The following is a 25,439-nucleotide window of genomic DNA, read 5'->3' on the forward strand; positions in this document are numbered from 1 at the left end:
TAGTGAGCAGGTGCCATTTGGGAAGATAAAATGCTATGACTATATTAAGTCAGGGTCTGTACAAAGCAAGGCCACCAAGCAAGCCAACGACGCTCACGCTGGGTTCCTTACCTGTCAAAGGCTGTCCCAGCTCCGCCTGCACTTTACCCTTCGCTGCTCCTTCCAGAGGTAAAGCACCTCTGTCCCCTTTGTAGAGTTTCGGTTTAAATGGAGAATCTTTGTCTTTACCTTTTGATCCTTTAGGCCTGCCTGCTTGCTTCTTCTTGGATTTACCATCTCCCTTCACACCCAGCAGCGGATGGACTTCTGTGGAGAGACAATGTGTTCCCAAAGTGAATTATCCCCTACGATGCTTATAGCAACACATACAGCCCCCTTGGTGTCAGATACAAACAGCATTAAAAATTACAGTTTCAGGATGCCTTTACTCATTCCTAGTTTGCAAAATGCCAGCAAATTTGCAGAGCTGGTGGCTATTAATGACTGTTGTAATAATTGACTTCAAAGAAGAAGAAAATTAAGGAGTGACCTTCTGAACTTTAGGTCTTCAGACAAAGCTAAAAACCATCTCAGATGCAGAATAGGCACTAAAACAATGTCAGTTGCTACACACCATCATTAGGTACTCCTTGTAGTTCAATGTTGGTGGTTTTGGGCTTCTTCTTTGGTGCCTGAGGTCCATCAGAGGAGGACTGCCTCTTCTTCTCAGAACCTATTCCCTCATCAGTTAAAGAGCTCTGAACCGCATCTGGGGGAGGTCCATAGGGGTTTTCTTCTGGATCTTCAACTTCAGGAGCAATGGGTAAGTAAAGCAGAGCCTTGGAGTCCTCCAGTTCTTCATCACTGTGATGGAAAAAAAAAATGCTTTCACTTCAAACTAGGGGTTATTAGAATATATTATACAGGGAATATTAATGATACATTCTGTATTCATACTTTAAACAAAATATTCCTTCACCTGCTACAGAAGGCAGCAATGGGATCCACACTAGTTACATCCACTTCTTCATCTTCTGCAGCATCAGCACCTGAAAACCAGGGAAAAAAGACTAAGTAAAGATGGCAAGGAAAAGACCAAATTACTTAGAAAGAATGGGACTGACTGTGCTTCAATGTCTAAGCATGCAGAAGTGAGAATTAAAGCAGAAAACAAACCTAAAGTATTTCCTCTTAGATCCATCAGGGTTTTATTTTTCTATGTTCTAATACAGACCTATTGATATAAAACACCAGTAATAAAGCTAGCTAAAAGATATAAAATCTTCTAAATGTTTTGTTGTTTTCACTGAACTAGTTCTAAACCTGATTAAATTTATTTCAATACTTAATTCCCATAAGCCAACGTACACTTGAATATTAAAAGCTGCTAAATAAAAAATAATCTAAGTGCGAGAAGTGCTGCAAAGCCTGGTAACATGCTGGGAATAATCCTTATTTCTTTCCATAGTTTAACCGTAGCCTTTCACAATACACAATTTTCTGGCACCACCAAGTGGCCAGGTTGCACAAATTCAGCACTGCTGCTGCTGCAAGCAAGCCTGGACCACGATATATGTCTATTTGCTACTGCTTATTGGAAGGGCAGGCATTTCTAAAAAAATGTAGCACGTCAACTGGCAGGAATCGTATTGATTATGTTAGTTCGTACAGCTTCATTTATCCACTCTTGCTTTGTCATTTAACACCCATGTATATTCCCATGACCATTACTTTTAATTTTTACTATGGTCACATAGTCAGACTACAAACTATTTACTACATAGGAACACAGTTTATGCAGTACCCGTTTGTTCTGGTTCGCTCTTATCTTCATCTTCAATATCAAACTCTGACTCTCTCTCTTCATATTCTACATTTTCATCCAGCTCTTTGAAGTCAGGGGCAAAGGCACTCCAGTTTTCCTAAACCACAAATTCAAAACAATTTTTACCTTATGCAAAGGAACAGCAGCCATTGCGAGGACTCATGCAATTACAGTCTCATTCTGCATGAAAATCCCCCAAGCCACACACAGGATCACAAAAAAAAACCCAAAAAACAAAACAAAACAAAACAAAACAAAAAAAAACAAACCACCCTCACGTAGGTCCACAGTCACATGGCAAATTAGGAACTGCACAAGTCAGTTCCTACTGAAAATACAACATTGTAATATTCCTTAAATACTGCAATGCACGTCATAAAACAAAGCTGTATGTTCACATTTAGCCACTTCAGTTCTGGATCACTCAGATTTCCTGTACTTAAAACACCACATTCAGAAGGACACCATTCCCACATAAAATGTCCCTGTGAAGATATTTAAAACTTAATGCAAAGCTTAACGAGTTCAGCAACTGAAGTACGAGTACCCTCCTCACATTCAACAAGACAGCGAGCATACGTCAAGTTAGGCAGGTGAACCTAAAAAACTTGTTGAATGGGGATTTAATAAAGGATTTCAATATGCAACCATTCAGTCTACTAGGATGGGGACCACTGGGGAATCCTAAGGAAACAATCCGAAACGCTTACCACTTGATTCTGAGCCCATATTGACACAACACCGCTTGAAATAGAAGCTATGATCGGTCGGACAGGATGCCACTGGTTTTATTCAGAAGAGAAAAAAGGAGGAGCTTACTTGGTAAATGGAATTCAGAAAGCTTAGTTTTCAAAATAACAAGAAACAATAACAGCAGACAATTTTCTTACTGCTACATCCAAGAGCAGCTCTCCTCTGGTCCCGTGGAGGATTTTCACTAGGTTTCCAATACTCTTCTCCCAAATGTACAGGGCATGCTGCCGTGCTGAGCCTGCCACTATATATTCACCGTCCCCAGAGAAACAGCATTTCTTCCACGGTGTCCTGTGTGCAAAGACAGTATCACAAGTTGAACAGTTAAACAACAGCACAACACAGAGGAGGGAGGACTGCAGAGCGTGCTTGCTCTTCAGACTGAGAACTTACATATTCCCATCCACAAATAACGTTTAAACTTCAAATAAAACTGTGACAGGCAGGTTTCAAATGAAAATATCTGTCCATTACACTGAAAAAGATACTCTACTCCCCTTCGTCCAGAGACTCCCATTAGTGCCAAACACACAAACCTCACTTTTTCAAGTGAGGCTGACCAGCCATTCTGCTGCCTCTTACCTATTCACTAAATCCTGCAGCTTCTGCATCGGTTCAGGCTCCCCATCTCGTCCACAAGTTAGAATTTCACGGCCATCGTACACCCTGATTATCCGGTCAGCTGTATTTATTAAAAAGCAGCTGTAGGAAGGAGGGCACAGAACATGCATTGAATTAAAAGACTGAGAAAATAAGAAGCAGCAGAATATGTTCCATGAAGGAATTGTGGGGAGTTTTAAGACCTTGTATGCTCTGTCAATCCTGTAAGTTTTCAATTCATCTTTAAAACCACTCTGTGATAGATGAAGTAACTCACCTTCCTTTCCGAGCAAATTCAATCGATTTAATAGCTGTGGTGTTGCTGGTTCCAGTTGTCACTCTGAAGGAAGCAACAAGATCCTGAGTGTCTGTTTTTAAGACCAAGATCTGAAGATAAGGAGAGAGAGGGCAATCAGCATCTTCATTATAACTCATTCCCCTTTGGGTACCTTTCACATCAGCTACTAACCCTGACAACAGAAGCCTCAGCAATCTACACAGGAATAGTTGGGATTCTGCAACTGTAGGTCTACTACAGTTTCTGCGACAGTTCTGCGACATAAACATTGGTTTATTTACACTGGAAAAGGATCCAACAAATATGGTCAAAGACAACAGCAAGACAAAGACCTAACTCAGACAACGATTACAGTCTAGAGATCTTCAAAGAAAAAGTGTGATGCTTTATTCAGAAGATCATATCAATGCAATATCAATTATTCAAGAGACATTCAGGAAGCCTTATTTGTATATTAAATCAAAGAACACAACCCAGAAACATTAAGCATCTTAATAAAGATGGGAAGTAATGTAAGCTATTGCATCCAGTGCCGCTTGCTGAAGTCTCACCTTCCCCTTGGCATTGCCTGTATAAATGTATTCCCCTCGCCTGTCAAAAGAGGCCACAACATTGAGATCAGAATCATCATCCACAGGTAGGACGACGTGTTTGGAGTCTGACAGTGTCAGCATCACCGGCGCTGACTTCATGGGACAAACCAAAACTCTGTTTCTGCAAAGCAGAAAAATAAGAGTTAGTGGTTTCTTCTCTGGAAAATAATTTCCACATTTAGAAGCAGAAAAAAAAAACTCTATATCAAGAAATATGGAACACCGCTATTTTTATTATATTATTTCAACTTTGTTACTTTAATCACAGAATTACAGAAAGCTGGTGTCTGCTTTCATTTCCCTTCTCTCTCTGGAAGCTCCTCCAAGTTTATGCAGTAACTTGTAAACTCAACAAGACACTTCTATGAATCATTCCCTTGCTTACTCTCCTCCCATCCGGATATTTTCATAATAAAAAGTGCCACAACAAATCCAGTCAAGGTCCTAATCACAAGACGATACATCAAAATAATTTCTGAGATTTCAAAAAAACACTTTGCAAACCACAGTAAAAATAATGTCCATAATCATTAGTTCTACCAAAACGAGAGCTTTCTACCCTTTTTTCACAGGACTTACTGGTCTCGAGGGTGGTACTGAACTTTCAAGATGGGTGAAGGAAATCGGAATCTCTGGTCGCAGTCTCCAGAAAGCACATCCCATTGCGACACAATGTTATCGGTCGAAGCACTCACCAGTTTGTGACCATCTCGACTCCAGCTACAGTAACAAGAGACAGTTCAAGGAAAAGTTACTCCTTAAATGCATAAAACACACACACAGAGTTTAAAATCATCAGACCAAATTATCAGACTCAGGTATAAATCTGTTAGCGTGAAGAATAACCTAACATCCAAAATCTTAACAGGCATAACGCATTTTGAAACCGCCTTAAAGGAAGCTCTCCTGAAACGTACTTAAGCGTCGGTATCAGAGCACCTGAGGCTCAGCAAGCACAAATTCCATCAAAAATCAGCTCGGCCCCTCACACCCGCTGCGCAAACGACCAGCCCAACGACGACCGCCCACCGAACCCCCAGAGACAAAACGCCGCCTGCCCTCACCACAGCGAGCAGACGGGGTGAATGTGGGCGCTAATGATCTTGGCGATGCCCCTGGTGAGGAAATCCCAGATGACGATGCGCCCGTCGTTGCAGCCCACGGCGAGCAGCGTGCCCCAGCGGTTGAAGGTGCAGGTCAGGGCCATGCTGATGCAGTCCAGCGTCCCATCGGCCTCCTGCGGGGAGAGGGCAGCGGGGTGGGGACGGACGGACACACACACACACACACACGGTGAGGCCGCCAGCAGCCGGTGGGGCCCGGCGGGGCGGGTGTTTGGGGGGTGGGGGTGTTTACCTCGGGGTAGTTCTGGCCGAAGGATTCTGCAACGAAACGCAAAGACGGCGCTTGAGTGAGGGCGCGCCCGCCGACGGCCCCCGGCCCCGCCGCCCCCCGCCCGCCCCGGACCCACCGAGCAGCTCCAGGTTCATCGCGGCCGCCGTCCCGCTCCCTCCGTCCCCGCCGCCGAAGGACCCCGCTGGGCACCCTGCGCTTGCGCCGGTCCGGGTTCCGCCTGACGACTCCCCCTCTTCCCCCCGCTGCCTTCCTCCAACAGCCCCGCGGCCCGCCGGCACCTCCCAGCGCGGCTCGTCCCGACCCGCGGCCGCCGAAGCTCAGCGCGGCTTCTTCCCCGGGCAGCGACGGGGCTCTGAGGATCGGCGGGGCTCAGGCAGCGCGGCGGGCAGCCCGGGGCCTGCGCGGGGAGGGTTCCGGGCGGGCCCCGCGGCCGCACGCCCAAGGTTCCGGGGCGCGGCGGAAAAAAATAACCATCGGGAATTGGCGGAAAAAAAAAAAAAAAAACAAAAAAAAAACAAAAAAACGACCAAAAAAAAAAAAAAACACCCCAAAAAACAAAAAACCAACACCGAGAAGCGGCGGGGAGCGGCCGTTCACAGCAGCTTTATTGTGCAGCGCCCGGCGGGCGAAGGCTGAACTCACAGTCGCGTCTCGTCGCATGTGTGGGGATGGGTTAGTACCGCGCCGGTCGGGTACAAAAATAATAATTACAATAATAAAATACAGCGGTTGCGCTCGGTCGTGCCGGTTATCGCTCTGTCTCGTAGGCGCACAGTACCTTTAACGCATGACACACACCAGGCCTGGCCCAGCAACAGCCCTGCTCCCCCCAGCCGCTGTCAGAACATTTAGTGCTATTTCATTTTTAAGCCCCGAGGGAGATGGAAGGAGCTAAAAAGCTGCTTTCTTCTGAAAAGGACAGTTCTGCTTTGTGGGGAAAAAAAAAAAAAAAAAAAAAAAAAAAAAAAAAAGAAAGAGTTACTTGGGTAACTTATTTAAGCTAAAACGAGCAGGGTGCTGCACTCTCCTAAATCCTATGCCCAGGGCTCACATAGGGGGGAGAGCCCTGCCAGCCCCCTCCCAGGTAAACACCACACCTGCCTTTCAGTCCCCAAACAAGGCATTTAGTGTAAGTAATAATCATCTGAATTAATGTAAGTGTCTGGTGCTCCAAGACATGCAGTAAGTGCTCTGCAGACTTCTGCTCTGGCAGTGGGACCCAAAGGCAGCACCACGGTGCCAGGCTGCCGCAGCCCTCCAGCCCCTTCCTCGGCCCCAGTGCTGCCAGTGCTTTTTCCCCCTAGCTCATCCTATTAAGTGTAGTGTGAAGGAGAGGCTTAAAACTGTGCTGGGGAGGCTGAAGGGCAGAGCAAGTTCCTCAGGCTGTACATGAGCCTTGCACCAACCTAGCACCTCTTCTACCAGAGCCACCTCACACCACTGACCTGTGTAAATAAACTTTTTTTTTTTTTCCCCCAAATCATTTCCACTTTAGGTTTAGAGGAAGGGAGAGGGAAAGTCTACTCCTCACTGTTCACAGAAGTCAGCCTCCGGGATTGAAGTGGCAACAATCACATTACCAGAACAGCAGGCAATGGTTTGTGTCCGTGTACGACAGAAGCCAGTCCAGTGCCTGGTTAGACGGGGTACATTGTACAATGCACAAGTTGTAAGTACCTTTTTACAACATAACATTAAAACATGTTGTAACAAATATCTACAGTAGATTGAGGCGATAAAGGTAGCTTTATCTGAGAGTACCTGCTTAGCTCAGTCTCACTGCACCAGGCTCAGAGGTATTTGAGTCCGGTACCACATTCAATTTACAGTCTGTGGAAACTTTTAATAAAGTAATTATTCACCTTGTTTTTCTTGCTCTGATGAAGGGGGGAGAGAACACTGAAGATAAACAGGGTGTGTGAAATCTCTCAAAACAAGTACAGTCAGGCAGACTTTATACCCAACGGGAAAAAAAAAAATGCAGAGAAGTAGCTGGACCAAGTTGAGAAAAACCTGAAGATCTACACTGCTGCACATGCAAAAAGGCAACCCAAATGGAAAGAACACATCAAGATAGCTACAAACAACAATAAAAAGGCATCAGATAAGTATCTGGAGATGTCTACATAGGAAAAGCTATACAAGACATTTCTGGAATTGCATATACAGAGATTTAAATTTTATTCATACATTTATTATTTACACAAGCTACCTCTATTAATTGCCAGAGACTGACCTTGACTCTCCTAGTTTTAAATAAGGTTACTAACCACCATGCACAGTAGAACGGAGTTAATACTGTTAGTGTCATTGGTGGCACGGGCGTGCACCAAGGCAGTGAAACGCCTGACGATTCTACTTTGGAAGAGTATTCCTCCTCCTGCGCATGTGGCTCTTGGTTGCTGCACTTTCAGCTGGAGCAGCCAGCGAGGCTGTATAGAACCATACTGTTAATGCCATCACAGACCAGAAAAATGCCCACACGTGCAGATAAGTAAAAAAGTCTTTTCTATATATATATATATAAAAAAAGCGCATTAATTCTGTTTATTGCACAAAGGAAGATTTAAACTAAACTAATACTGCAGGGTTATGTGTCCCTTTCCTTTGTTCAGGCTGTTTAACAGGCAGACTTATCGGTTGTAATTTTTCTGTATACTAGCCAATAAATCCCAGCAAGAAGGTGCAGTAATCCCACATGCTTACGCTACTTTGGATGCAGCATGCTAGCTTTCCTGGGAAACAAAGCCATTGCGTGCTCATCCTCTGCAGCTGGGAGGAACAGCAAAACCAGGGAGAACTTGCCAACTCAGTATTTCCTCATGTAGTAAACAAGGTGCATTTTCTATTTCAGCCTCCACCCTGTAAGTATGTTACATTAAGATCAACCAATCTTGCCCCAGAAATGCAAAAGGCCGGGGGCAAGGATATTGTTTTCAGAAGCAGACCTCGTGGGAAGGGCAGCAGGACCACCCCAGCCCAATCCTTCCTTGCAAAGGATTCCCCTCCCCCCAGTTTTATGCTTTTCAATATAGCCAAATTAGAGATCCCAGAGTGAAACGATGAGATGAACAGACACAGCCACAATACACAGCTACTGAAGAAGAATGAATGACCTGTTTTCCCTTGAGTATGCTCTCACCAAGCATGTGACTTTAAAAAAGCTGAAAAAAACGTATTTAAAAAAAATGTCTGTCATAGTTAGCACAATTTAAAACTGTCATTGCTTTTACAACTAATTCAAAACCCAAATTTAATTAAAATGAATTGGCATTTTCCCCATGGACAGTCATTAGTTGTAATGACTTTGTTTCGGTATTACAACATGTAATCTCTGAGCAGTCTTCCATTTTACCAGAAGACTGGAAAAGAAAGGTCAGGTTTCTTCAGCTATTCCAATAACTATTATGAAGCAAAAAGAGCTTGTTTACAGAAGAGGTGAAGGGTACATAAGAGATAAATAGCTTATAACTTAGGGTATTTGCACTGCAGTGGAACAGTAGATAAACCCCCATAGGTAAAACATGGAAGCTTTGCTCCTCTCAATGTAAACATTTTGAGTGTTGCAAGAAGCTAACACAGATAGATGCTCTTAGCTTCTAAACACTTTCTAGCCTAGAGCCTCTGCTTTCTCTTTCCTCTCCAACCACACTGTAATTGGTGCCAATTGACAAGTGATTGGGATAGTTACGTGTGGACCAAAGGCCACCTAGGATCTTCAGTTAATGGGAAAAATTTTTACTTTACTGAGTAAAGACTGTCACGATTAATTCCCGGCAACACAGATGCTGCCTGAAACACACAAGATGCTTTTCTTTGATTGATGTTTGTGTGGGATTGGCAAAAATCCCTTTTAGTTCAGGGGCGTGGATTTTCTATCTTACTTGCACAACTCCGTAACAAAAGCTGCAGCGGGGTAACTAGCATCAGTGGGGTGTACTGGGGGAGATTTCTCTGGCCGCTATTCAAGACGGAACATCCCCGAGATCTCTATGAGCAATCTTCTGGTTGCTATTACCTGTCCCACTCATGTTAGCCACAAAGAGCTACATCTGAAGAAGCCATCTGCAGAGTTAGGGGTTCAGGATTCTCCCACAATTAAAAAATTCTTCTGTGCTTCCTTTTCAAGTAGAGTCATCCAACCCTTTATTTGGGTGCTCAGAGCTTGACTTGCAGAGCCTGTCCATGATCCCCTGCAGCATAGGCTGAACAATTCCCAAGAGAGGGCGCTGGGAGGAGTCTCCATCCCAGCAGGCTTCCATCAGCTGCCAGCATTCCTCATCAAACACCGGGAGACGTTCCGGGCGAACTCCTGGAAAATGGAGAAGGACCTGGTTACCATCAGTACACCTCAAATCTGAGGGGGGCTTTTGTGTGCTGCTCGCTGCTTTGGTGCGGGCTAAAGTGACCAAGCGGGACTGCCTGGGGTCTAATGCTCTTGACAAAAGCTGACATTCCAGCAATGCTGCTGACATCTTTGGGAGCACTGCTGGAGATGCTCAGGAGATCATGCACACTTCCAGTGGATGGCCAAACACATTTAGTTTCACTGGAGCCTCCTCTTCGCAACTACTTGGGAGCAAAATTAATACTCCCCTACATGAAAAAACCTCCCCCCACCCCACCTGCTCATAACGGTGCCTTTGGGAACAAGTCCATCATGAGAATAAGCAGCAAGTGCAGCCTTCTGACCAAATACAAGACTCACTCATCTGAGTTAATCTTTTTCACATGAGAAGGGGAGAGATTACATGGTCAGAAACTCAGGCCACAATGTAGTAAAGCATTCTGATACCACGATGCAGCGTGAACGATTAAACTACCACAAAACATAGTCCTACACTAAACCTACACAAGAATAAATTTGTATTCTGGGGAACAACTATCACAGTGTGTTTCACTCAACATCCACCTTCCTCAGCAGGCAGCATGTGAAACATCTGAACGTACAGATCACCACAGCCTCGAGAACCTGCAAGGGATTAAACATTCTTTATGGGATCATGCCTGGCTGGTTCTGGGGTCTGGTTTGCATCATAAGTGTTGTACTACTTCCCATGGTTAAGCAGTATATTAGCACAGCTCCTATGACATGATAGCAAAGAGGTGGTTAACTGAAAGCCTTTTTTTATCCCTGCTTATTTTAGTTAGACTTTCAGTAGAATATATTCAAATTTAACTAGATAAGTGTTACGCTTTAGACAGCCAGTGAAGCAATACAACATGCATTTTCACCTTGCAGTTACAAGAGGATAAAAATGGATTTTCTCATCCCCTCAAATGTTACCCAAGCATAAAGTATCAACCAGCAGAGTTCAAGTAAGCCAATTATACCTCTTCTAACATTGTTCCAGAGGTGATCTTTGCTTGCACATCTCTCGAAAGCCTCTGGTAGCTTCACATGTCCCGAACAAATGTACCAAAACAGAATGCCAAATGCGTAAACATCCACTGAATTATCGTACTTTCCTGTGACAAAAACACATTTGATCAGCAGGGCAAACATCATCGCTGGAAACTGAGCAGTCTGAGAACTAATTTCAGTGAACTAATTTAATCCTCAAATTAAAACCACAACTTTGTTGCCAGAAGGCAGGATTTGTGCAAAGCCTAGTAACACACCAGGAGTCACTGCCAAAGGTGGAGGGATAAAAGTTAGGACATTCCAGTTCTCAGAGGATTTATACACTTAACCTGCAGCAGCAGTTCCCAAGCTGAGGTTCATGGACCGCTGCAGGTACAGGTGCTCAGGTGTATTTCAGACAAACACCAGCATTTGTAAGACTATCAGTTCTGCCCGTCTCTGCTGCTAGCCCAGGAGTCTGTCAGAGCTAACATCAGCCTCTCGATCTAGCAGTTTGGCAATTACTCATTTATAGCAAGTTCACCCACTGAATAAGAAAAGATTGATCACATTAAGTGCGCAAGGTCAAGGTCTAGCTTATTAGTCATGACTATTTCACTGTTAGTAGCAAGAACCACCCAAGTTATATTTTCTGAGTTAAACACAAATAGGGTTGCTTCAGTTTGACTGAAATATTGTCAAAGCAGGGGCAGCATCTCAGACTAAAAGGATTCTGATAAGTATCAGTAAGATGTTATGGTAAGATGCTTGCTGAGGAAAAAAAGCTTAGAGAGCACCTGCCAGAAGCCCAATGCATACTGAATCTGAACATGCTCCACAAATGAGTAACAGCTTGGAAATTCCTTACAGGGGATCCTTTCTGCCTATGAAAGCCAAATACTTCTAGCTTCCTAATAACTAATAAATTTAACTTTTCAATTACAAGAGTATTAATCACTTCAGCAAAGTTTATGAATCCCACAGTTCTCTTTCAAGTAAGCAAAGATTTAAGTCTGACACTTAAAATACAGGAAAAATACATAGCATGCATTGTAAGCAGGTAGCAGGTTTGGCTTTGGCTTGTTTTTTAATTATTATTTTTCCCTCATGAGCAAGTTGAGATATTCATACAAAGCAATGGACTTCAAAATTCAAGCCAGAGCAGGGCAGTAGTGGATTCAATCAACGAGCATACCTGTAAAGAGCTCAGGAGCCATATGAATGGGTGTGCCTACAATACTGCCAGACATCATGGCTTCTGGTTTGCAGAACCCCAAGTCAGTGATTTTGGCTCGATTCTTTTTGTCAAGCTGTAGAAGAATCCATACACAGGCAGGTGATAACCATACTTCTCAGTTTTAGTATTTCTTTTTAATACTGAGGTTTTAAACTATGTTTACATTTGAAGGGTTGGGCATTTGTTCTTAGGTAAGCTTCTCTGATTACTTGTCTGCTCTTGGACATTTACCTAGTTAAGCTCAGTAACAAGACATGCCTCCACTTGTCTTGTACAAAGAGGGCGTGGCTAGGATTTAATAGAGCCAGGAACTGGAAATCCTACTTGTAGCTCAAGCTCTCTGCCTCAAAGAGAAGTCACTCTACTGCTCCCTTTCCCCAAGGCTCTCTGTCTGAAAATCAGTTAGGGAAACCTCACTGCAAGGCTAGCTGTGGCTAACAATGCCACAAGATAAAAGATCATGTATGAGGAAAGATATTACTTCACTTACATTATGCTTCTCCCTCCCACTAAAAGGACCTTGTAGGACTTCAGGATTAGCCAGATACAAAAGTTTTCCTTACCAAGACATTTTTAAGTTTGATATCCCGGTGTACAAGTCCCTGACTGTGAAGATAACGGATTCCTTCAACTACATCCAAGGCAATCTGTAATCGTGTTTCTAATTCTAGCCCAGCCTGAAGAATAAACAAACACAAATTGAATTCCTGAAGTAGAAGTTACTTTTGCTTAGTCTTACTTGCCAAAACACTGAAAACTAAGCAATTCTAGCTTTGTTTTACAGATTAATAGATATTTAGGTGTAGATTTTTAAAATGTATATATATTAAAAAGTATATATACATATACACACGGGTTGTTGTTACCTTTAGTCCTGTATAGAGGTCTCTGTGCAACCGTTCCATTATCAGTAAGACAGCAATGCTGGAGCCTCCTCCATAGCCATAATCTATCACAGAACCATGGAGATGTACAAGCCGCTCATGTGTCTGCAGAGACCTAGAGAAGGTTCAGCACAGAAAGCTGGTCATTTTTATATCCTTCCTTCCACCCCAGGCCAAGTCTCACCTTGTAAAGGAAAAAAGCCCAGTAGCTGCAGCTTTAGTACAATAGTAAGATACACCTACACCATATGCTGTACAGTAAAAATTCACAGCACCCACAGTTCTGAGGACCATAACAATATACAGCTGTCTGATCCAATTAAACTCAAGAAAGCCTATTAAAGGTTATAGTACCAGGGAAATACTGTATTATTTCAGCTGTCTGTACTGCAGCACCTGCCTGCAGCTGTTTACTGAACACGAGCTCGGTTTTCTGCAGTGTAGACCCATCATTTTCTTTTGTGAATTCAGAGAGAACAAAGACAGACTGGGAAAGGAGGGATGATTCAACACCAAAAAATCAGTGGAAAAGAACTGTTTGCTATCATGCTCTATTAAATCTAATTTACTCTGCAAAATAGCAAGCATTTGAACAGTGTAGACACCAAAGAATCAGAGTAAGACAGGAAGGAGAATGTCTGCCTACTACTCCGTGCCTGTTACATTTTTGCAGTGGCAATAGCAAGCTGTCTTGCCTTTGCTAGAAGTGGCAGGTAAGCATTTCATGAGGTCAAGCCACTGATTGCAGAGTAGAACTACAGCAAGCAAGGTTCTGCCTATGCACATGCAAATAGCACATTTGTTGGCAGCAGGGAAGTTACGGAGATCCACGTGGAACAAGAAAAGCACTTAAGAGACACACCTCATATAGTGAAACTCAAGTGCAAGGTCATTCCAGTGCTTCTCATCTGGAGGAACAACAGATTTCAGCGCACATGGGAAGTGCCCTCCCCAGCTGTCACACAGATAGACCACGCCATACTGTCCTCGGCCCAGCTCACGGCCCAGCTTTGGTTTGCCTGTAAGGCATAACATCCAGTTAGTCAGACACTAAAACATGTTTCTCTCTTCCCGTACACTATCAGGCTAGCAGCCCAGAGCTTTTCACGGGCCAGCAGCTGCACAATTCAAGGTACTCGGTATCTGTCAGATGGAGGCTCGCTGAAGTAGAGTAAAAAGCAAAACACTCCTCCTACTCCTTTACACCCACTGGCTGCTTCAGGAGGGAGCAGAAGATAATACAGAGAACATCAAGCACAATGCTCACCATGCAACAGCACATCCTGGAGGGACCTGCTCTCCAGAGAGAGTCGTGCTAGCCGAGGAGCATGATCCTTCCGCACCTTCAGCCACAGATCTTCTGTTTTCTCCAGCCTGCCTGAATGGCCATCTTCTAACTACAAGAGAGATCACATACACGCTATAATCCTGCAAGGTTTGAAGCCCTAGTGTAATGAGGCTGAGTGTCCTTGCACAACTGAGTAGAGATCCTACTTAAAGCATGCCTAGTTTAAAAACAGGACCTTGTATTAAGGCACTCGCATCAGTTCCACCACCTCTACCTACAGATTGGCAGCATTAACTGCACAATCTGCTATGTTAGCTACCTCTGCAATTAAAAATCCTCGTTCCATAAGTGGCAATGTATAAAAGATCTCCTCCTTAACAGCTCTACACACTCACCTGTCGCAGAGAAGCTGCAAAAGCCTCATGGGAACTGTTTAGCCTGGTCCGGAACTGGCTGCAAATGCTCTTGGCTAACTTGGATGCACTGAGGCTCTCGATAGCATCCTGAGCAACTTTCCTCTTCCAGTCACTGGTGATGGCAGGTGGGCTGACCCATGTAATCCGCTGGATTATCTAGTAAAATAGAAAACAGAATTAAGGTACTAGCACAAAAAAAGCAAAGGGTCAGTCAATTTACTCAGACTGCTGAGATGCCTTGTAATAATGCACACAGAATTGGGCTAAATAATTACCTTCCAGTAACTACTAACAATTTAGAGCTATTGATCACAACATTGTTGTACACACACTAAATAAGAGATCTGATTTTTCTGAATATCTGTTCAGTTCATTCCTACAAGCCAACCATCCTTTCACATCTTACCAAGAACACACATAGCTAGACAGCCACCACCTGGAAAACCAGCTGTGGTGCAGCTCACAGGCTGCAAGAACAGGCAGCATGAGCAGTAACCCAGAGACTCAGGAAGAGAGATGTTCCTAAACTGGTGAAAGCTACAGTGGAGTAGTTTTTTGCTGGACAGACACACTGGCAAGGTGCGGAAATTCTAGGTGTTGGTATGCACCACTTCCCTTAAATTGCTGGGTGATTAAGATGCCCTGCCCCACCCTTCATTAGAAGCCACAGAAATCCAGCTGCTGCACACCCAGTCTGGATCCCAGGCTGAAGGAGAAACCTGAAGGTTTGTCATCACTCAGTTGGCACTGCGCCTATTTGGGAAAAACTCATACTCCTCTCACCCATCCATACAAGGAATCTCAAGAGGGAGAAGACAGTCAAAGGTCATCAACAGCTCAGAGCAGGAACTTCAGAAAGATGAATGCTTTAACAGACAGAAATTTAAAACAAAGACCTGAGGAAATCTGATCTGCTCTGGAGGGAGAAGAGTGAATTAACCTGAATCAACATACATTACAAACCAAACCAAACAAACAAAAAAACCACAAGAAACCCCAAAACCTAAACAACCAACCAGTTACCCAAAACAAACAGCCAGAGTTTCAAAATGCTGAACATTTCAGAACAGAAGGAAAACACTAAGGAGGTATTTGCCTTAAATTAAATATTAGCATCCCCAAGAATAAATTATACACACCCCCTTGGTGCTGAGTGGGAAAGCAACATCCTTCCAATGCATGCACCCACAATCAAAATTTAGAGAGCAGCTGTGAATATTCACATTATTCATTGCTGCAAAAACATTTCACTATACAGTGACACAGACTAGAAATAAATGATAAAGATGCCCATACCTGTTTGATCTGTTCCCACAGCATCCTGGTTACTGTTGAGCCAGAGTGGAAAGTGACTTCAACATGATAGGCTGCATTTAGTATCTGGAAAGCAGCAGAAAGATGAAAGTATGGGAACTTTGCAAGCTATAGCCACTATAAAATCTGCTAGACCCTCTGAAAAATGAAAAAATGGGCACTACACGGGATACTCCATAATTCACTTGGTTCAATTCATTCACTGTATTAAGCTCATAGTGTGTTTCTAGGCTTCAATGTGATTACTATATAGAGATTTAGGAAAGCTAAGTACTAGGCCTTTAAGGTCCCCAGTTTTAGCACCTCCCTTAATGATACCAGACCCACACATACTCCAGAGCTGTGTTGTCTAATTTCACTGAGCATCTCAGCTTCCTACCACCCTTGCTGGAGCAGGATAAAGACAATTATTAAAGAATATTCTAGACAGCCATTTAAGCCACCATACCTGTTTGAGATAATTGCTTGTGATGTGTACAGAAACATCCTTTGCCTTCTCCGAACTCCTTGCAGGATGTACTGAAACCTCCCAAGACTCCTCCAGGCTCTTCAGACATCTCTCCAGAGTCCCTACAAAGCTCTCCCGCAGATAGTCCACTGAACTAATTAACTTGTTGGCAACAGCTTGGTTTAGCCGAGAAATAATCAGTTCCTGAATTTGCTTAATGCAACACTTTATGTCCTTGGAACTAACAGGTTCCCCATTCTCAGGAATGATGATATCTGCAGAAAAAAAAGAGAGGCATCTTTCGTTTTCACCATATCATTATTGCAACAAGGGCTACTGCGAGCTGCTTTGAGTGTTTTGCAAAGGAGCTACAGGACAGCCCCAGTCCAGCCAGCTTCTGCTCCAAACACTCTCACTATTTTGCTCCTTCAGAGATTCATGACTTTACACCCAGACTGTATAAGTGAAGTCAACAGAGTTTAAGTCATACAAAAAACCACTCATGGGCAACAGAAGAACACACATACTGACCATTGCAAAGGATTAAATTTTTGCCAGTCTGCATGTCTAATGCTACAGTGCCAGTTTTATATGAGGTCCCAAACCCAGTCCTACAGATCTTGAGCAATTTGGTATTCTCTGATAGAAAGTACTAAAGCATTACAGTAGCTCCAGGAACGTATACCTGGTTACTCCAGTTTCAGAGAAACTACGAATCACATCTGACCAAGGTGGAAAATACTCTGATGTTTGCTTCCATTCACTGGTGTTTGAATTCACAGGATACTCAACTCTAACACCCAATAGACCCTATACAAGCATTCTGAAGCTACTGCAGGTTTAGAGTGGTACAGTGATGGCAAGTGAACCACCACCTCAAAAATTACAGGGCAGAAGCACAAACCTGTCTTTTTATCTGAAGTAGTACAGATCAGGAAATTCTTCCAGGGCACACTGCAATCCATAAGCACTGCTGGATGCTGAATGTTATGAAGAAAGTGATATAACAACCACACTAGTTACATGAAATATTTTTCCAAGTACCTTGAAAAGGTTGATTATCACTTGGTATTTTCAAACACTGAGCAATCACTACTCATGCACTGTAACCACTCTGAGCAATACTACATTACTACCAGGAGCTGAAGACCTTGTCTCTGGATTTTGTCCAACAACAGTCTAGCCTACTTAAAACAAACCCAGTGTTCGACAGATGGCATTACCTCCTCAAAATAACACCTTCATTTTAGGATATTATTTCAAATACTGATAGCCAACAAGATGCTATACTCCAAGTGGTATATATTGTGCAAATAAATGTATACACATATTTTATGCAGGTGTTTTATCTTGTGCTGCCCCTAAGCACACTCCTGCACATACAGAATTCTGAACTCAGGCACTACACTGCTCCAAGTCTGTAGAGAGTGGGACAGACAGAATATGACAGTTACCTGTCCTGATAATGGGGCAATAGCAGCCCTAAACAGGTAGAATTAACACACTATACCATGAGCACATGCCAGTTTGTTGGGTTTTTTTGCAGTGTACAAATAGGTTATGTTGCAATTAAAACAAGCTCTTTACAAGAACCACATTTTGTATGGGCACTACAAAGCAACCATTTCAAGAAACAGGAAAGATCTTATCCATTTCCCACCTACAGAAGCAAAAGGATCCAGATCCTAGCCTGCAGGATTAAACATAATTCATCATTACTCCTCCTTGTCCCAGGAGATACTTCCTCCCAATTTCAAACTGGAGTGTTAAGACAAAATTATCTAGAGTTTTGGCCTCTCATGCCTCAGAAGAACACTCAAAAACTGTTTTCTTCTAAACCAACAGCTTAGAGTTATTTCTGATTTTATTTCAAATAGGAAAATCTTTCCCCGACAGCCCAGTGAACTGCATTTCCTTAGAACAAATGATTGTTATGGTAAACCTCTGCTTAGCAAGCAGAGGAGAAAAGCTGTGGAGTATCAACCTACAAATCTTCACTTTGATGTTTATGACAAACCACGTATTCCTGCAGACAAAATTTGGATAGCCTCTCACCCTTCGCAGTTTACACATCATTCTGTATGCTTCCAGCTTGTGTGTTCTTGGAAGTTCTGGTACTAGAAGATGTAGTGAGAATTCTCACATTTCCCCAAAACACACACTAAATGCCAAGTATAGGCCTCAGGAGCACATGCTGTGTTGTTTTTTTTTTAAAAAAAGCAAAACCTTACCTACCCAGAGGGATTTAATTTTAAGAGGTTCTATACCCAAGTCTTAAAAAACCTCTCTCAGACAAAGAAATAAAGCAGAAAGTACAGACCAAGCCTTCATCTCAAACTCAAAACTGCTTTTTTTTCTTAGGACAGATTTATTCCCAAGTCTCAACACATCCACTGAAGCAAAGTTGAGAATTATTCTCTTCTTCAGCAGAATAGGGAATTAAAGCAGAGAAGCAAAATACCCTAACCCAGAACTATGCAGAAAGCTCTGGGGGAAAAAAAGAGTCTGATTTATAAGAAACAAACACTTAATATGTCCAGTCCTCTCAGTTTAAGGACAGTGCTTTTTACTCAGGAGATGCTACAGAAAAATACTCTGTGCATTAGTTTGGATTTGCTTGCAAAGTCACTTGGCTAGACTGCCATTCAACTGTCCCTTAGCAGATAGCAAGATTATTCCGCCACTCTTCTTTAAAGCCCCTAACCCCTTAATTCCCATTACTCTTCTGCCAGTAGTTACCTTTGAATTCCATATTAGCAGCATCCTCCAAGAGCTCCTCTTTCATGTTGCTAAGAGTCTCTATGATCATGTCCTTCATCTCCTCTTGTTTGCGGTTGGCAATGTTCATCAGAGACTCATAGAGCTCATTCTCCTTCTTGCGGGTATACTCCAGCCTCTTGGGGGTGATTTGCAGGTCTCGCTGCATGTCGAAAGCCTGATTGATGAAGATGTTCAGGCAGTGGCAGTGCACCTCATTTAAACTGGTAGCTGCTTCCACGAGGTGCTTCTGAAGCACCTGCCTGGAAAAAGTGCTTAGAAGACGGAGCTTCTCAAACTGCTCCACCAGCATGCTTTGGGCATCGGCATCAGGACCAGGTGCCCCGCAGCTGCAGTGGTTGGTACTCAGGTACTCCAAGTCCATCAGCTGGCAGTAAAGGGAGGACTTTTCATGATCAGTTTTTTTGGGAGAGATCAGGTCAACCCCCGACTCTGGCACTTTAAAGAAGAAAATGGGCAAAGAGAATTTCTCTTTGATTTCACGCAGTTCATCCTCATCTGATGAAGACAGTTCAGCCTCGCTGATGGCAAAGATGACAACGGGCAAGACTTGGTTCACGTACTCTCCCAAGGTGGCTTCAGCAGACTGGAATCCACGACATGGTGCTACCACAACATCCACTTCCTAGCAAGTAAGGAAGTAAAAAAAAAAAAAAAAAGTTTTTACAAATCCTTTTAAAAACTGATACATGCAAAAGTGCACTAATGTATTCACAAAGTGCAAACCCAGAAACATTCAAACCCTTTAGAACAGCTATGGAGTCTCACACACAGCATCATGCTTTAGTATATAGCCTACCTGCAAGGCTGATGACAGCCCTCTCACAGGGATGCAGTCAGATGTGGGTTAGTGCCCACTGACTCCAAACCCCTTATTTTGTACCAAGTGCCTCTGAGTTTTAGCCTAGTTCAGAAGAAAACTGAGTACTTATCTGGGAAACTTGTTCTATCGCAGAATAGCTGTCATTCTTCAGCTTATAGCTGCCCCATTTTGCAACCACCTCTCCCACTGATGTTTACCAGATCTGTAGCTTTTTGAAGAGATATTCATGCTGTCAGTTTTCAGTGTAGCTTCCAATGGTAGAAAGCACTATGCTAGCCACTACTGCCAAGATAAAGGCAGCGCAAAAACTGATTCCAAAGAGTTCACAGCCAAAGGACAGACAAGGAGGAACAGATGGTTGTGACAAGCTTAGTTATGACTTTCTTCAAATCCAACAAAATGCTAAGAGATGTATTTTATTTACTTATTTTCTTACTGCAGAGTTTCACTTCTTTGGTCATATGTTCCTGCTGACATCGCTTCTTACTAACCGTACTAAAAAGGGCCAGTTCTGAAACCTGATTGCTTTCATTCCAAGGAAGAAGAGATTCACCTTTGGATATGCAAGAACAGCTTTAGAATTGCATATATCACTACTAAAATATGAAAATAAAATGTCAAGAGCTTTGAACTGAAGAGAGAATTTAAGTGCCGTCTTCCCGACTCGTAACAGGGGGCAGTAATTCAGAATTCTTCAATCATTTTTCTCCACCAGAAAAATGAAAGACTTGATCATATCTCCCAACCGCTTTTAGAGCTAAGAGGAAGTCATTACAGCCATGGCACACTGGCGCTGAACCCCAACCTGTCTGATGCACAGGAGGTTGAGCAGAAGGGGATGTGCAGTGCTGCAATATTCACCAGGATGGATGACTCATGCCAGCGACTGTAAACAAAGGAGGAAGCCAGTGCTGTCTCTAGGAGACAAGGAGAAAACCAGCACAGACAACAGAACACAGCATGAGCAACTAACTGGTCCTCCTGTTTCTGTAGAGGCCTCTCAGGCTTTTCCAAAGAACATTAGCAACACATCTTGCCCACTTTTTTTTTTTTTTTAAATGTCCTGCAGAAGTTTAAGCACTGTTTATGCAGCTTCATACTATTAGGGATCAAGTTTTCCTATATGGGGAATACCTATGACTCACACTGGATTCCTCAAATTTTTAAGCTGGTTCTCACAAGGTCACACCGCTGTAAACACACCTGAACACTGACAGAGCTGTAAGCATGAAATAGCCGTCAAGTAACTTCATTCCTGTTTTCCTTAACTAAAAGGCCTTTTTTATAACATCAAAGCCTCCCACTTAGCAGTCTGAGCATCAGGTACACAAGTATCAGTTACAGCTCTTCCACTTAAATTCCGATGCAGAAGTGCTGTCAAGAGCAATACAAAAAAAGACAGTTTGAAGAGAACACCATGCAGACACACTACATACTCATCTGTGGATTCAGACTGGCAATGCCAGGATGACCACTGCATCCCACATGCCAGAACAAAAATTAAAATCAAGGATCAAGTAGGTCTCGACCTACAATAAGACAAGTGGAATCTCACTAAGTGCATTCAGGGACCACTGAAGTGTGCCATTTTACTAAGTCAACAGATAATTCTTCATTTCCAAATCAGTTAAAAAGCATTTATTTGCTACATCCCAAGAGGACCTTGTCCTATTTTGCTAGGCTTCGGGCAGTTTATTCACTGTTTGCTTAGTTAACTGAGGTGCTGAGAAATTAACCCAATTCAATCAGATTTTTACCCAAACTCCTACCAAGCAGATTATGATTGAAGGCCCACCTCAGTCTTTTTCTAAGTGAATTTGAATACTCTGCCTTCCAAAAATAGTCTGTGAATCACTGAAGTCTGACAGTTACTGCACTTATTACATATGTGAGCTAAATTCATTGCCTCACTATTAATCTGAGGTGCATATATAACCCTAGATTCTACTCAGAAATTTTTTTTCCCTTTTTTTTATACACACACTCCCCCCAAATTTTCTGAAATTCTGCCAATCTTTTGTGTTTCCATGGCAATCTGAGTCAGAAGACCAGTAACTTGAGAGAATCCCAGGTAAGAAAACTGAACTACACCCCTGGTCTCCAGCAAAAACTGCTGCCCTTTACAGAACATAATTGCTCTGATTTTGTGCAATGACTCTCAACCTCACTTCATCAGGGAATTACATAGAATTATGAAGTGTTTTGGCTTGGAAGGGACCTTAGAGACCACTTAGTCCCACCCCCCTGCCCTGGGCAGGGCCCCCTTCCCCCAGCCCAGGGTGCTCCCAGCCCCATCCAACCTGGCCTTGAACCCTTCCAGGGAGGGGGCACCCACAGCTGCTCTGGGCACCCTGGGCCAGCGCCTCACCCCCCGCACAGGGGAGAATTTCTGCCTTATCTCTAATCTGAACCTCCCTTCTTTCATCTTAAAACCATTACCCCTCGTCCTACCCCCACACCCCCTGACCCAGAGTCCCTCCCCACCTCTCCTGTCCCCCCTTTAAGCCCTGGGAGGCCACTCGAAGGTCCCCCCGGAGCCTTCTCTTCTCCAGGCTGACCCCCCCCAACTCTCTCAGCCCGGCCTCCCAGGGGAGCTGCTCCAGCCCCCCCAGCATCTCCGTGGCCTCCTCTGGCCCCGCTCGAGCAGCTCCGTGTCCTTCTGCTGTTGGGGGCCCCCGAGCTGGCCCCAGCACTGCAGGGGGGTCTCCCCAGAGCGGAGCAGAGGGGGACAATCCCCTCCCTGGCCCTGCTGCCCCCCCTGCTCTGGCTGCAGCCCAGGGCACGGGTGGGTTCTGGGCTGCGAGCTCACGGTGCTGGCTCACGGGCAGTTTTCCCCCCCCCAGTCCCTCTCCTCAGGGCTGCTCTCCAGCCACTCCTCGCCCAGCCTGGGTTTGTGCTGGGGATTGCCCCGACCCACGGGCAGGACCTTGCCCTTGGCCTTGTTGAACTCCATGAGGTTTGCCCGGGCCCCCCTCTCCAGCCTGTCCAGGTCCCTCTGGATGCCATCCCTGCCCCCCAGCATATCCCTGCACACCTCAGTGTCATCTCCGAACTTGCTGAGGGTGCATCAATCTCACTGTCCATGCCAAAGATGTTCTATAGTACCAGTCCCAATTTTGTTTTACCTTCACTGGAAGGGCCAGCCCAAGAAAGCCTGTGAGGTGTACACACTCACGAAACAGTCTGCGAAGCAATGCTCTTTTTCTGACCGTGAACTCTTCCCCTGAAGAACATGCATCACTAAGCAAGCAAAACTAGACACAGAGAACAGGTTTCGCATGGGTGGAAGAATGTCATGGTGCTGGCATTTTCAGCATCTTCTACCCTCAGTTATGCCAGCGTAAAGGGACAGATGAAGATGACTTCAGGTATCTGATGCTGCTACGTGGCAGGAGCACCTCAGCATTCCCCAAAGTAAACTGATGCTACATGTAAGGAAGAGCATCTCTGCCAAGGTTAAAGCTTTTCGGTTTTCTGTATTAATGCAACAACTAAACACGTTAAAAATACTCTCAAGAAGATCAGACCACATGCTTCCAAGTTTTACGCAGGACATACATTAAAATAACCACCCAATAGGTACTTAACCACATCCTTTGCTACTTATAACAACTACTAATTCATACGACCTGAATCACTGCTCTAGTACCTGAAGAAATGCAACAGTAAACCCAAATTAATTAAATTATTCTGTCAGAGCTCATAGAACAAGTTGTATTTCTTCATTCATTTTCCAGCTTTGCCAGAGCAGCTGAAAATTTTTCTTTCCCTACAATGTCCGACTAAAACTTTTCAGCCCGAGACTCGAAGTCTCATGAAGTACAAAAGCAAGACAAAGGCATGAAAAAGGAAGCTTTCAGCCCTGTTACCCTCCTCCCATTCAGGTGTACCATCCAGAGGAAAACCAATACTTCAGAGAAGTTAATTTCAGCTTCCAGGCACAACTGATAAGATTTAGGGAAAGAGCCAACTGTTTACTCCCACTATAAATCTAATAATCTGTGTGGCTAGATGGATTATTCCCCATGACCTAGATGCATTCCTGTGCACAGTGATCCCTAAGGAATAGAACAGCTTTGCCAAAGTTTTTCCTTCCCTGATATTTTACATTTAAAAATAACTAAATCCACATACCTATTAGCACAAGGTAATGTTCTCACAGCAGTAAAACCATGCAAATGAAATTTTTGGCTCCCTCCTCCTCACCCTCTTTTCTGTGAAACAAGTTTTAAGGCAACCTTCAGTAACCCAGAAAAGCAAGCATGGTCTGATCCTGCTATCAGACTAAAGAAAAAAACTCAAGGTGCTCCACTGATAATTCAATATTAAAAAGCAGTATATTCTATGCTTGTATTGAATCTATCTCCAAGTAAAAAAAGTAGTCTAGTTAATACTTAAATACTGTTAACTTTAAAATAACTTTGCCTTTTTTACTGGAGTAATGGCTAATGAGTTTAGATTGAGCAAACAAGTACCTGGCACCAAGAAGTATGACTCGGCATTAAATACCTGCACAAAACAGCAGCATGTAATCTAGGTGCCCGAGCCACCCTGTGCAATTAAGTCTTTTGGTAAGAGATGCTTAGGCCTGAAAAGCTGCACAACATTCCCCAGATTCTGAAGTCACTGCCAGCTCCTTTGAAGGCAGCCTACTGGTAAAGAAGTCTGCTCACTATGGGGAACAGATGTGATTTCAAACAGAAATCCACAAAATAAATTCTCATCTCCAACTGTTCAAGTCCACAGTAAGGACACGCAAGTGTTTCTTCAAACATTAGCAAGGTGTGTGAATATCTAGAATGTAAGGTTAGCATGCAACACAGTACTACCAATAAGCACTCTGCTGTTGGGAGAAAAACAAACAAATGAAAATACAGGGATTTCAGATAACAGGTAGAGTAAAATTCAGATTGTAATAAATAAAATTCCCGCCAAAGGGAGAGCCCAAAAGGTGCTGAGCTCCTCCAAATTATTTGGTTCCCCATCAAATCTAAATCCTTAAGATCTGTACTGAATATCATGTTATCATCAAGCATACAGTTATTAGACTCCTAGTCTTGTTTCACAAGTTAAGAAAAAGCAGAAGTTCCTTCAGAGTCATTCTGCACATATGCAACTTTGGATAGTGTCCAGAAAAGATGCTCCAGATACACATTTCACTAGTTACAGAAGTAGTGTCTGTGACTAGCAGATATTTACTTTAAAAATTTTGTTGTCTTGGTATATGCTGAACAGAGTTGGAGAATGGACATTAGCTAGAAGGGTGGAAAAAAACCCCACAGGTCAGATTCCTGTACTTTATCAGGATGCTATCCCTAACCAAATTACCTGCTAAATTGCACTATGTTCTCCTATCAGTCTTAGGAAAAAATTGTTCTTCCTTTTACCCCTTGAATTCATGTAAGGAATCCTCTGAATCAATCCAAAGCTAGCTGTGATTCACCCTGCCTCTCCTTCTACTGGAAGAGCTTTTTAAATTACCCTTTTCAAATTAATCTGAGTA

General features: G+C 43.5%; 2 protein-coding genes across 7 annotated transcripts in view; both read right to left on the bottom strand.

Annotated features, from left to right (window-relative positions):
- Positions 1-5,663, bottom strand: part of RBBP5 (RB binding protein 5, histone lysine methyltransferase complex subunit) — a 41,406-nt gene extending 35,743 nt beyond the window's left edge. For 2 of the 5 annotated variants that reach the window (XM_042800243.1, XM_042800241.1), the window contains exons 1-13: positions 5,520-5,661; positions 5,405-5,430; positions 5,113-5,285; positions 4,628-4,768; positions 4,007-4,169; positions 3,435-3,544; positions 3,140-3,259; positions 2,695-2,848; positions 2,515-2,586; positions 1,784-1,901; positions 959-1,028; positions 614-843; positions 229-306 (exon numbers count right to left, since the gene is read on the bottom strand). In XM_042800243.1, coding sequence (XP_042656177.1) covers positions 229-306; positions 614-843; positions 959-1,028; positions 1,784-1,901; positions 2,515-2,586; positions 2,695-2,848; positions 3,140-3,259; positions 3,435-3,544; positions 4,007-4,169; positions 4,628-4,768; positions 5,113-5,285; positions 5,405-5,430; positions 5,520-5,538 — 1,474 coding nt within the window. In that variant the 5' untranslated portion in view covers positions 5,539-5,661. Of the gene's footprint in view, positions 1-111; positions 307-613; positions 844-958; positions 1,029-1,783; positions 1,902-2,514; positions 2,587-2,694; positions 2,849-3,139; positions 3,260-3,434; positions 3,545-4,006; positions 4,170-4,627; positions 4,769-5,112; positions 5,286-5,404; positions 5,431-5,519 lie in introns of all 5 variants that reach the window. The other 3 variants (XM_042800240.1, XM_042800242.1, XM_042800239.1) reach the window with 3 other exon arrangements.
- A 307-nt stretch (positions 5,664-5,970) lies between these two features.
- Positions 5,971-25,439, bottom strand: part of DSTYK (dual serine/threonine and tyrosine protein kinase) — a 28,455-nt gene continuing 8,986 nt past the window's right edge. Inside the window, exons 3-14 of one of the 2 annotated variants that reach the window (XR_006166031.1) lie at positions 19,075-19,738; positions 16,336-16,610; positions 15,870-15,953; positions 14,553-14,729; positions 14,137-14,266; positions 13,732-13,888; positions 12,852-12,984; positions 12,549-12,662; positions 11,944-12,058; positions 10,739-10,873; positions 9,423-9,716; positions 5,971-6,328 (exon numbers count right to left, since the gene is read on the bottom strand). Coding sequence is in view for 1 of the 2 variants with exons in the window: in XM_042800237.1 (XP_042656171.1) it covers positions 9,529-9,716; positions 10,739-10,873; positions 11,944-12,058; positions 12,549-12,662; positions 12,852-12,984; positions 13,732-13,888; positions 14,137-14,266; positions 14,553-14,729; positions 15,870-15,953; positions 16,336-16,610; positions 19,075-19,738 (2,172 nt within the window). In the remaining variant the exon portion in view is untranslated. Of the gene's footprint in view, positions 6,329-7,556; positions 9,717-10,738; positions 10,874-11,943; positions 12,059-12,548; positions 12,663-12,851; positions 12,985-13,731; positions 13,889-14,136; positions 14,267-14,552; positions 14,730-15,869; positions 15,954-16,335; positions 16,611-19,074; positions 19,739-25,439 lie in introns of those variants that run through there. The other variant, XM_042800237.1, reaches the window with a different exon arrangement.

The sequence above is a fragment of the Tyto alba genome, unplaced genomic scaffold (assembly GCF_018691265.1).
Source record: "Tyto alba isolate M040663 unplaced genomic scaffold, T.alba_DEE_v4.0 Super-Scaffold_30, whole genome shotgun sequence".
NCBI classification, from domain to species: Eukaryota; Metazoa; Chordata; class Aves; order Strigiformes; family Tytonidae; genus Tyto; species Tyto alba.